The 12,104-nt window shown below is 42.9% G+C and overlaps 3 protein-coding genes across 4 annotated transcripts in view; 2 read left to right on the forward strand and 1 right to left on the reverse strand.

Annotated features, from left to right (window-relative positions):
* The window catches only part of LOC117754822 (1-phosphatidylinositol 3-phosphate 5-kinase-like), a 6,482-nt gene extending 4,246 nt beyond the window's left edge, over nt 1-2,236 (reverse strand). The window contains exon 1 of the mRNA XM_034574118.1: nt 2,128-2,236. The gene's annotated coding sequence lies outside the window, so the exon portion shown is untranslated. The remainder of the gene's footprint in view (nt 1-2,127) is intronic.
* Nucleotides 2,237-3,027: 791 nt separating this feature from the next.
* On the forward strand, nt 3,028-9,782 carry LOC117754619 (shugoshin 1-like). Of its 2 annotated transcripts, none has more exons than XM_034573629.1 (10): nt 3,028-3,175; nt 3,874-3,987; nt 4,191-4,369; nt 4,500-4,574; nt 4,658-4,731; nt 4,846-4,988; nt 5,236-6,989; nt 7,020-7,221; nt 8,776-8,890; nt 8,982-9,782. In XM_034573629.1, exons 2-10 carry the CDS (start codon nt 3,918-3,920, stop codon nt 9,118-9,120), a joined length of 2,751 nt encoding a protein of 916 aa, XP_034429520.1. In that variant the 5' UTR covers nt 3,028-3,175; nt 3,874-3,917; the 3' UTR covers nt 9,121-9,782. The 2 variants fall into 2 exon arrangements, with proteins under 2 accessions (XP_034429520.1, XP_034429522.1); XM_034573631.1 differs by having other exon boundaries at nt 8,779-8,890.
* Nucleotides 9,783-10,098: 316 nt separating this feature from the next.
* On the forward strand, nt 10,099-12,053 carry LOC117754938 (uncharacterized protein C2orf80-like). The gene is made up of 7 exons (XM_034574300.1): nt 10,099-10,139; nt 10,220-10,301; nt 10,411-10,493; nt 11,041-11,131; nt 11,455-11,532; nt 11,645-11,732; nt 12,025-12,053. Exons 1-7 carry the CDS (start codon nt 10,099-10,101, stop codon nt 12,051-12,053), a joined length of 492 nt encoding a protein of 163 aa, XP_034430191.1.
* The last annotated feature ends 51 nt before the right edge of the window (nt 12,054-12,104 follow it).

Raw genomic sequence — 12,104 nt, forward strand, 5'->3', positions numbered from 1 at the left:
ATGAGGTAAGTTTACAGTTTGTGTTTCTTGTCTTCCAGTTTGAATGTGTATGCTTTCATGTGTTTCCTTCATCAAACTGTGACAGGTTCTCGAGACCAGCATCAGTCACTGGTCAGTTCCAAGATCAGGTCTTTAATAACATCGGTTATGGTCAAAACAAATGACAACTGCTACATGAAGCGGCACGTTGCAGTCACAGTTTACACAATCGGCAGTGAACATAAAAATGAAACTATAATAAATCAGCTGTAACAACCAGTCTATCATCACTATCTCCAGGGTCCATCATGAATTAACGTTGATAAACTTGTTTAACAATCACAGAATGTAAAACGATCTTTAAAGTCCCTGATCTGAAACTCTACATGTTTTATAGGTTTCTGTAGAATAAAAACAGTCCTATGATGTTTGTCCTATGGTTTCATTCCGTCAATCTGAAGTTTCCGTTTTTCCTTCAACAGGAAACAGACTTTTTTTAAAGAAGCCAGCACCAAAAGCTGAAGAGGTTTCTTTAAAACACACAAAGTGTCCACACATCATCTTTCACACTGAACGTCCGCAGTGAGTTTAAATACAGATCGTCCGACTCACGCGCTCATGAGGCGACCGGGCGGCGGACTCGACCCGCCGGAGCCGCGGCTCGCACCGACACCATGATCCGTTAATAACCGAGTAAAGAACCGGGAGTAAACCTCCGGGTCTCCTCCACACTTACCCGCTGAGAGGACACTACTGACGGCTCCGTCTAAAGCCACGGTGCTGAGATAAGAGGAGAAGGAGCGAGAGGAAGAGGAGCGAGAGGAAGAGGAGGCAGCAGCAGCATCACGTTCCTCAGATCATGTGATCAGACCGTGACAGCGTGACTCCACTGTCCGGAAGTGCCAGAGCCCTGCACCCGAACCCTGCACGCACAGTCTGGGACCTGGACACCGTGCGGAGCCTGTGCACGGGATAATGTGCACGGATAATGTGCACGGATAATGTGCACGGGATAATGTGCATAGCAATAGCGATATAACAAATCAATATGATGCTTATTGGCTGATCAATCAATCAAGAGCAGCTGATTCACTGATGTAAAATTAAAAATATATTTAGTTACAGCTTTATATGCAAATAAGTGATTATTTAAATAAATATCTCACGTTTGGCTGAGCGATAAATAATGTCAATATTCATTGCAAAAATAATTTGCATCAATATCCATATAACAAATGTGCAATATATGTGTAATAATGATATTAAAAGGGAAAGTTGGTTACTTTTTAATTAGTATACATGGCTACTTATTTATTAAAAAAGATCATATTCAATATGAGCAAGTTATGAGTGATATAATGAAAAAGAAGCCAACGTTGACTTTAATCTTCCCAGAAACTCTACAGTAAAATCATCTCTAACTTCACAAAGTGACAGTGGAGGTGAAACATCTGTGTCACCTCTCAACAGAAGCGACCAGCGACTAAAACACAACCACTTCTCATTCAAACATGAATGAAGCAGACCGATGTCATTTTAAATAAATGTTTAGAGTAATCCTCGCCCAATTAATCATTAATAACACATTTAGAACTTGACCTTCTACGCGAAGAGCCTTGAGATCGTGTATATGATGCACATTTCATGGAATTGTTGTCATTGTGCTTTCACACGTAAACACCAACATGTCTCAGCTTCTCTCCAGTCGCGTCCCGATGACGTGTTTTCAGCGTTAAACCCGCTCCGACGTGTTTCCTGGACGATGAGACACAGAAAGTGGAGCCGATCTGCAGAATCACAAACTGACTTCAGACCCGTTTTGTTTTGATTTTCCCAGCTTGAAACAGACGTTCAGCTCGTTTCGTCGAACTTAGTAGCATCGAGTGTCGGCGCGTTTTTTTTGTTGTTGCTAAACAGCGACATTTGCATCTTAATGAGACGAAGCGAAGACAAATAAACAGTTTTCATTCACAGCGAACGCGACAATCAGCCGGTCGAACTACGAGTTGGCTAACGTTAGCCCCGGCTAGCTCTCCCCGGCTAACGTTAGCCTCCCATGCTAACTAGCTGCGATAACTTTACAATAGCAATACTCTTCATGGTTTCAATGTGTCCGGGATCGTCGTGCCAGTAGAAACGTGGACTCACCGGTGGACGTCGAGTCTGAAACATCCCTGAACGCCGCGGATCCGAGGACGAGGAGCCACCAGCTGAAAACACCCAAACACAGGCGGACAGACCCGACCAGTCGAGCCCCGCACCCGCTCTGTTGTGATCCGCACAGGACGGGCAGCAGAGCGCCGAGACATCGAAGGAACGAGTCTTCTCTCGTGATAGAGCGCCGCCTATGGTCAGATTGAGGGACTGACATAAAACAAGAGAAATATTAGGGAATAATTCATCTTAAAAAAAGAACAAATGAAGCACGAGTGAAAAAAAGATTCAATTCATTTTATTTTTGTTTTATTTGCACGACGCCAAATCCTAATATACATTATAAGATAAGATGAGATAAGATGAAACAAGACCAGACCAGATAAGATAAGATAAGATAAGATTTGTATTAATCCTGAAGGAAATTCTTGTGCCAGCTTAATATAATACATTGAAAAAACAATAGATATAATATAATAAATAAAACCATGAAGAGTATTGCTATTGTAATAAAAACATAAAGTGTACACAATATAACAATATAAATAAGAGTAAAACAAGTAAGTTACATGAGACAGAAAACAAATAGTAAACAAAAGTGGCAGTAAGTCATATGGGACACTGAACATGATAGTGAGATAATATGATTCAATTCATATTATTATCCCACACCAGTGGTGATATTGCACATGAAGAATTAAAACAACCATATTGTACTTTCACCTTCATGTAGTGTTTGTGTCTTTGTGTCTTTGTGTCTTTTTGTTCTATTTAATCCTGTTATTGTTTAACGTGTTGTTTTTTCTGCCTGATCAGACAAACTCAGCGGACACACCTCCTCCTGCAGGCCACACCCCCTCCCGCAGGCCACACCCCCTCGCACATGCGCAGACGCTCGGCGGACTTTTCAATTTGGGTTCAAACCTGGTGACGCGGATGTTCAGTGAAGTCATGTCGGACTGTTAGGATCGAACCCGCGGCGTTTTCATCACAGCCTCGCAGACCACAGACCGAGTTCTGCACCGTGTGTCGGTTGGTGTCGGTTGGTGTCGGTAAGTTTGAGTCTGCCTGGAGGAAACGACGCGCTAGCATCATGCTACACCGCCGGTTGCACCAGTTAGCTGCGGATCCCAACAGTCAAAGACCTCAGCTAATGCTAACTGTGGCTAACTGTGGCTAACTCCGGGGACAGCTGCGTTTCTGGGTTATTAAACATCTACACTCGGGATAAACTTTATTTTACAGGCATTTATAGAGACTACATTTTACATATTGATAATAATAACGTCACATTTTATATAAATTATACCAAACTGATGCTGTGTACTACATATTCTACATAAGTTGTTGTTGTATTCTCAGTGGACGACTCCAGGAAATGCACTATGCTGGGAGTCAGTGTTGCACATGTGTTTTGTGATTGCACATCACTTCCAACTTAACAGTTATTTTCATTATAGACTGATCCTCAATGAATCTCTGTGTCTGTAAAATGTGAGGAAATAGGGAAACTTGCATGCTTTTATTTTCCAAAGCCCAACATGATGTATTCAACTTACAACAGTCCAAAATTACAATCTGACATTTGCCATAATTGAATCAGAAAATTGTTGCAGGTCCAACTAATATAGTATTGTTACTCAAATCAAGACTTTGGTCGTCTCGATCTGCCTTCTCTTAATTCAGGAGATTTATGTGACTCGCAGGACAAAAGCTAACAGTTTTTTTTTTGTTTGTTAGGTTCTTCATCTCTTCATCCGAGCGACTCTTCATGTTCGTCGATCATGTTCACTGCAAAGACAATGACGCCTTTGAAAGCGTCCAAGCAGACCAAGATCAAGAATAAGATCCTCAGTGAGTCCAAAGCAGTTTACAGAGATGAGATAAAGATATTTGTCGTGTTCTGCCTCCTGCCGCTCGGCCCAGGCTCCGCCCCTCGCAATGTTTCCAGAAATCATTAATTTGACCAAATTTACAAACAAACTTTAAATGAAAAATGTTTTATTATTCTCTGATTTAAGAACCAATGTTGTGATCCTTCTTCCTGACCACGCCAGACACGTCCTCCTCCTTCTTCAAGGTTTCTCTGAAGACCAACAACAAGGCCTTAGCTCTGGCTCTGGAGGCCCAGAAGGAGCGGAGCCGGCAGCTGGAGATGGAGATCGTGTATCTGCAGAAACAAGGGGAGGCTCTGTGCTTCGAGTTGGCCACCAGGAAATACAAGGACAGGAAACTGGTGGGTTTGATAAGACAATTAAAGAAAAGGCTATAGATATAGTTAACATAAAAACAACCACCTCTGACCATCCAGGTGATGTTACAGCACACAGACGGTCTGATAAATGTTCTGCTTGTATTCATCACAGCTCCTCATCTTGAAAAACCTCCATTCGAACACTCTGCAGCACTTCGACATGGTGTCCGACCTTTTCTCCGACTGTGTAAGGATTCCTCTCGATAAGTATTGAAATGTTCTTCTGTGCGTGACATGATCTGTGATTGTCTCTGTATTTACCATCCACAGGATCTTCCCAAACTATCTCAGGATAACAAGAACGTATTAAATAACGTCATCGAGGAAAATCCTGCAGTGGAAAGGTGAGAATACTGGAAATACTGTTTTCAGATTTTAAATGTGCCGAGAACAAATAACCCTTTTTGTGGTGTTTGCAGCGTTGTCTCGATTGTTTGCTTCACCTTCTCCTCGTTTAGTCTCACAGATCAGTCTCCTCCGCGCCCGGAAATGGAAAAGGATCTGTTGTGTCCCAGTAAAAACGCAACAGCGAATCTGCCGGAAAAAAACATGGAGGAAAATCTCCACAACAAACCCAGAAAGTCCACAGACACTAACAAAGGTAGAGGGATATTCATTTTAAAGTTTTAGTGTTTATATTTTACAGTGATCTACCTTATGATACTGACCAGAGTTTTTTTTTTTTTTAAAGACTGAAAAAGTGGGACTCTGATATTCTTTCACATCTGTCGTCCTTGACTAAATGTTTTAAATTTCCGTCAGTATGATCTTAGAAATGTCATAAAAAGTAAGTGAAAGCTGCTGACTGAGTTTTTACTGAACTTATACATTTCTTCCCATCGATACAGATGCGGAGAAGAGGCGAGCGACTCAGCGTATTCAAGCTGTGGTGGCCGGAGCATCCCGTCCGTCCAGCAGCCTGCGCGAAGAAGTCGAGAGGCTGTCGATGATGTTCTCTCAGTCGGGCTTTGACATGAAGTCACTTCCCTGTTCTCAGAGCAGTCGAACCTCATCCTCACGTCTCAGCACATGTGAAGGATCCAAACCAGCCTCCACTGACACGACAACTGATCCAGAACTGAACCAGAGTAACAAACAAGAGAAACCCGTGCTTCTGAATGCGACCATGGAGATGACGCAAAGCGACGACCCTGAGATAGTCGTTGTGGAAACCAAGGCCAAAAAAAAACCCGGCAGCTCCAGCAAAATGAAACGCAAGAAGAAAGAGGAAGAAGCCTTCAGGTTGAGTGCGGCTGAAAATACTGGAGAGAAGAACTCTTCAGATTCTGGGATGAGTGAGGTTCAAACTGTTTCCACTGACACCGAGCTACAGACGGACGACCACGCACAAGAGGAACTCCGAGTTCAGCGTGAGTCGCCCAAAAAAACAAACACCTCTCTCATTCCCAAACTGAAAAAACCTGAAGCTGGCAGCTGTCGGAAAAAGTCCAAATTAAAATCCTCACAAAACACCAAGTCCGGTGACACTGTCTCTTTGGATCTTGACGATTATTTCACAGATTCCGACAATAAAGTGAGAAACAGTGTAAAAGTACACGCAGAGAAAGATGCAGCAGAAAACACAGTGTCCAAAATCACATGCAAGAGGTCGAAGACCAAAGGCAGGAGGGTCTCTTCAATCATCAAGAAGTCTTCCTTCACTTTGCCTTTTCCGTCTCATATAGGTGAGGGCGCTTGGTCTGAATTGGAACAGCTTCATAAAGAAGTGGAAGACGTTAAGAGTTATGAAGAGATTTGTGCAGATGAGATCATTCTTCCTGTGTCGGACACAAGTGTCAACAAACCTCAGAGCAAAATCAAAACCACGACAAACTCTGCACGACGTCACAAATCAAAATGCAGAGGCACGTTTGTCGTCTCGTTGATGTCAGCAGTAGCCGCTGAACATGACTTCCTGCCTCCTACGGGATCCTTCACCCGTGAGGAAGAGGAACTGTCGACAGCCGCAGACGCAGTCGTCGCTCGGCAACAGTCAGAATCAAATCCACTCGGGCACAGCGACGAGGCCTTTGTCGAGGAAACACCAGGCTCCTGTAAGCGTCCTTGGTTGTCCACTCAGGAGTCTGAGAGCCGTGGAGAGGACTTCAGCAGCGACGCCAACCACGATGCACTGCTCCTGCAACAAGATGCTGCTCCAGACACAGCGTCTCAGAAACCTAAAAAAGTCAGGAGAGAAAAGACAGGGCGATCCGGCAAGAAGAAAACCCCACACAGGAAGGAGGGTGACGACCTTTTAAATGACAAGAGGAAGAAGAAGAAGAAGAAAAGCAGCGGCAGCAACAAAGGATTCAGATCTGAGGATGAAGCGTTGTGTTTTCTCCAGGACGTCACCGATGACCCTGAAAGAAATAAAGAGCGATTAGATGTGCAAGAGGCGGACTCGCGTTGGAACATCAGCAAAGACGTTGACATCTTTGAACATTTCTATGGTTCAAAACCCACCGAGTCAAAGTCCAGGGCGGATTCCAAAATAAAAGAGCGCAGAGCGAAACCCAAGCTGCACAAGCTCACAGAAAATACAAATCCAAGGGAGACGTTTGTCGTGTACAGGCGGAAAACTAGAGACATCACGACGATGTCTGACGTGTCGGACGCCAACAGTCACACGCTGGACGCCAGGGATGAGGCAGCTCGTCAGACTCTGGGAGACCTGCTGACGGACGAGGTGCCGCCGTGGTTGGCCATGGACGTCAGCACCACAAACACTGAGGGGGGGTCTTTCCTGGATAGTCCGAAGAGGGAGACGTCAGGCGTGAGGGCGGCGGCGGCGGCGATGGAGGAGTCTGCTGCTGTCATAACTGAAGCTTCTCCAGGTGTGGCGTCACCTCTACTCCTCGTACATTCATGTGCTTAGAGCTGCAATAAGTTGATTAATCAGTTTTATTTCAATAAGAGAAAAATAGATTTCTCCTGTTTTTACAGTGTTTCTCGATTGCTTAAGCACGATTTTTAAAACAGGGCCCGGTTTTTCAAAACACTACACACAAGCAGCAGAACACCTCAGATCCTTTGCAAAATGAAACACTCTTGTAAAAACTATACACTAATTTATCAAAACCATATTTTGTTACCATATGAAACACACGTTTCATATGACTTAATTCAGTTTGAACCAGTTACACACTGCTGCTGCTAACCTGAAACACTTTTATCAATTCTACTTCTCAGTGATTAAAGTACTGTAAGTGAAGTACACAGAGAAAGTGCAAATATACAATAAATTCACCAAACACTACACAAGACCAATGCTGCAGACTGATGAAAATATTATTTATTTCTCTCCATATTCCCAAATCAGTCAACATGTCGACATGGAGAATCACAACAAAACATGTCCCAGTTTTCATGCTACTACAGTCGTGTGCATAAAACTGTAAGCTCAGCAAATATCAGACAAACGTTCTCCTCCTGCTTCAGGTCTTCCTCTTCCTCTACCTCTATCTCTTCCTCTTCCTCCACCTCGGCCTCTACCTCTGGCACGGCCTCCTCCTCTTCCTCTACCTCTAGCTCTACCTCTACCTCCACCTCGGCCTCTACCTCTGGCACGGCCTCTTCCTCTTCCTCTACCTCTACCTCGGCCTCTACCTCTGGCACGGCCTCCTCCTCTTCCTCTTCCTCTACCTCTAGCTCTACCTCCACCTCGGCCTCTACCTCTGGCACGGCCTCCTCCTCTTCCTCTTCCTCTACCTCGGCCTCTACCTCTGGCACGGCCTCTTCCTCTTCCTCTACCTCTACCTCGGCCTCTACCTCTGGCACGGCCTCCTCCTCCTCCTCTTCCTCTTCCTCCTTCTCCTCCTCCGTGGATTCCCCCCCTCACCCTCACTCTTCTTCCTCTTCTGACTCCTTCCATTTTGGTTGAAGTCAGGTGAACTCACCTGCTGCATTTGTATAGAGCTTAAACCTGATTGGTGTGTCTACAATTAAGCAGTCATGTGTTTGCGCACCTGATGGCTGTGTTGAACCAATTGGCTCATGGGGGGGGGGGGGTCATTTGATAGTCAGTGCTTTGGAATTGCAAGGAAGTGACATCATGATATACTTCTGTGTCTAATGTATACAAGTGTGTTTAGTGTTTTGCAAATACTGTGTGTATTGTTTTGCAAAAAGTGTGAAGCTGATAGTGGTGCAGATCTGGGCCGTTGTTTTGCTCCTTGAGTGTAAGGTTTTGATAATTGTGTAACACTTTTGATTTTAGTGTTTATGCAATCGGAAAAAAATGTAAATAAAATGTCCAATATTTGCTGGTTCCATCTTCACGAATGGAAGAATTTGATCCTTTTCTTTGTCATAAATGAAAGTGAACTGAGAATCTTTGCATTTCAGACTGAAGGTTGAACAACTTTGCTCTGATCGATTGTGTGTTGCAGCAGGAAGAGTCTTAACATCACTGACTAACACCATCATGACCCCAGACAGCGAAAACGGCGGCAGAACCAGGAGACGTCGCGGTGTCGTCAGCTACAAGGAGCCGTCCCTCAACAGGTGGGGACGTCCGGAACCTCGTTTCACTCCCGATCACAACAGGAAACCACTGTGAGTGACTGTTCATGTTTATTCTTCGTTTTCTCAACAGCAAAATACGACGTGGAGATAAATTCACCGACAGCAAGTTTCTGAGCTCCCCGGTGTTTAAAGATGGAAAGAAGAAGAAGAAGAAGCAGAAGACGACTACAGCAAAGCCAAAGCTAGAGACATCCATCTTGGACGACTGATTATTTAATTTCTTTAATCTGGTCTATTTTATTTAATAGTTTCTTTTCTTTTGAGAATTTGTATCGAGTTTTTAAAAGCGTGTTTCTTGGCAGCCGAACCTGATCTGTATCTGTGTCTCCACTTGCTCTCCAGTGTTGTGTGGTTGTTCGTGGGTCAGAGAGATTGACACTAGGTTGTTCATGAATGATTCAGCTGAGAAATCTGAGCCACGTCCCCGTGAACGGCTCCAGTTCCTCAAACGTTCCCAGATTCACTTCTGCACGAGCGCAGCATGTTCAGGGGTTTTGTGTCGTCACGTGAGCTGAGGTATTGTTGTGCGTCGGTTTCTGGTCGTGCAGGACGGTGGTGAGTACAGGCTGTTTGACTTGTTCTACATGATGATGTCTTTTCATCTAAAGTTGTTGTCTTTTCATTAAAGTTGTTCTTGCACAGAAGAGGATGGATTCAGTTTGTTATTCTTTACTCTGTTACTGAGAATGTTTGGTTGAGACTTCACTAGTGTCAGGTTCACGTCTCGGCAACGTGGCACCACAACCCAGCAGTTAACTAACACGGTTAACAACGTTGTGTTTAGTAACACACACTCATCAGTATCTGAGTCTATGTTTGCTGGATTGAAAACTTTCATTTTACAAAATAAACGATGTAGAAAAGATTCACATTTATGTTTGTTGTTTATTTTCTTATTTCAAGTTCTACATATGTGGTTGTATTTATGTTTTCTTTTTATTAATAGTTATTTTTTAATAAAGTTAATGGTTTACTGTAGAATATCAAACCTCAATTACATTTCTTCAGGGTTTGAACGACAGCTTACCATTTTCTAAATTAAATATCTAATTATTATGTGCTGCACCATATTGACTGGACTCATTCTCTGCTTAGTTATCACCATGGTAACGAGGAGGACTACGTGTGTAGGTGAATCTTTTCCTGTCGTCTCTGCAGGAGTCACATGAAACGAGTTCAGTCAGAAAATGGAGGCTCGGCAGCTGAAGAGAGACGTTGAGGCTCTGATGTGAGTCGACAGAGGTCAAAGAAAAATAACATGAATCTTATTTAATAATAACAGGTTTTGATTTTCTCTGATTTGAACAGTGGTGACTACATCGGACAGAAACTCAGAGAGAATTCATTTGATCCAAAGGGGAAGGGGACGTCCACGATGCTGGATGACCTGGTGAAGAACTGCACTCAGTTTAATATTAGTTTACACCATCAATTATCTAAATAACACAAATATTTAACGTTTTACTCAAATTCAGCTTCTGTGTTTTTATTTGTTTCAGGCTCACTATGATCTTGCGATCAGTGTCGCCCTCTGGTGGTTGGACAAGGAAGAAGGGAGGGACGTGCTCCACAGTGACATCATGTAAACTGCTTTGGTTTTAAATTACTCTAAAAACTAAAACTACAGCTGTAGGTTGAAGTTGTTTTTATTTAACCACAGAATTTGGGACAAATGTTCAGTTTGACTCAAAGATGAACTGATTCGAATTTTGTGCTCAAAGGTCAAAGATCAAGCCCCTAGTGACCTCATGAAACATTTCACCTTTTGAACATGACATTTTAAGCCTACCTTAAAGGTCAAAGGTCATGGTGACCTCATATGACTCTATAAGATAATGTATGTGGACTGAAACTGCTCCGGATGATGGAGGCGTGCGACCACCGACCAGTGATTCCAGTTGTTTCATGTCGTAACAAAGCCTCACGTTACTTGCTTTGGAAGTAACAAGGTTAAACTGCACTTGTCAGAGGTTTATAACTGTTTATATGTTAAAACACAGAAGAAATGAACAAGGGTTTTATTCTCAGTGGCTTCAAGGCAGAAATATGAACACGTTCAACACGGTCTGTTGTGACTCCAGTCTTTGAATTTCCACTGAAATGAGCGTTATGTGACTTTTCTCTGTCAGTGGAGCAACATACAGCTCAGGAAGTTCCCAGTATCCTAATCGCTTGGAGCGCGAGGCCATGATCCTGTCATCGTTTGCTGGGATTATTATGGTGAGTGGTTTTTATACATGAACGCAGCTTCTATTCACGTCCCACTAAGGGTTACATAATAAGAAATACATTTAAAAAGTCCTACGAGGGAATGAGGAAGAAAGAAATGTGCAGATGTTTGATGAAAGATGCTCGAACTTCTTCTGTTGTTCTTACTTGAATATTTCCTCCTGGGAGCCGAGGAAAAAAAAGAGTTGTCCAATTTCATTTTTTGTGATTTCCTTTTTATTTTGGGTTTATTTTACTTTCAACACTGTGACTTCTGCCTCGTTTTCCTGCTTCACTTAAAATCTTCATCTTGAAGTTTTGAACCTGTGTTTCAGAGTAGTTTGCCTGTGGAGGAAATCTTGGATCTGTACAAGTGTAAACCAGCAGCGTTGTATCCCGACCAGCAATCCAAGGTACGAGTTTCACACATTATAAGAAACACACAAACTGTTTGTCTGATCGTTTTCTAAACATTTGAGGAGGTGACGACATTCCGGTAAATTCCAAATTTTGTTTTTGACTCAGGGCTCAATCGTCTGTCCCTTCCCTCTCTCCTACCATCCCTTCGCCATGCTGGGTTCTTACAAGGCAGTGAACCACTCCAAGAAGCACAGTGAGTGTAAACAGAGATTAGACACAGTTATCAGGTGTTAACTAACGCAGTGGATCGAAGTCTTTGTCAGCTTGTGCCCCCTAGAGGCCAAACAGTGTCACATCACAACACTTCATCACGGTTTTATACTTAAAGTCTTATAGTTTTATACTTAAAGGAGCGATGCCATCTGCAAATGTTTAAATTCAAAACCTTTTCTATAGTCCAACCAAAACAAGTTTATTTTAAAAATATGCATATCTATTTATATTGTGTGTATATATAATTAAACCTTGAATATAACCTGTTGTAGACGAGAAGTTGAAAAGAGCAAAACAATAACAACTAATGTTCAAATCGTTTATATTTTCACATAAACTTGGAAATAACTCA

Source organism: Hippoglossus hippoglossus, chromosome 21 (assembly GCF_009819705.1).
Source record: "Hippoglossus hippoglossus isolate fHipHip1 chromosome 21, fHipHip1.pri, whole genome shotgun sequence".
Taxonomy (NCBI): domain Eukaryota; kingdom Metazoa; phylum Chordata; class Actinopteri; order Pleuronectiformes; family Pleuronectidae; genus Hippoglossus; species Hippoglossus hippoglossus.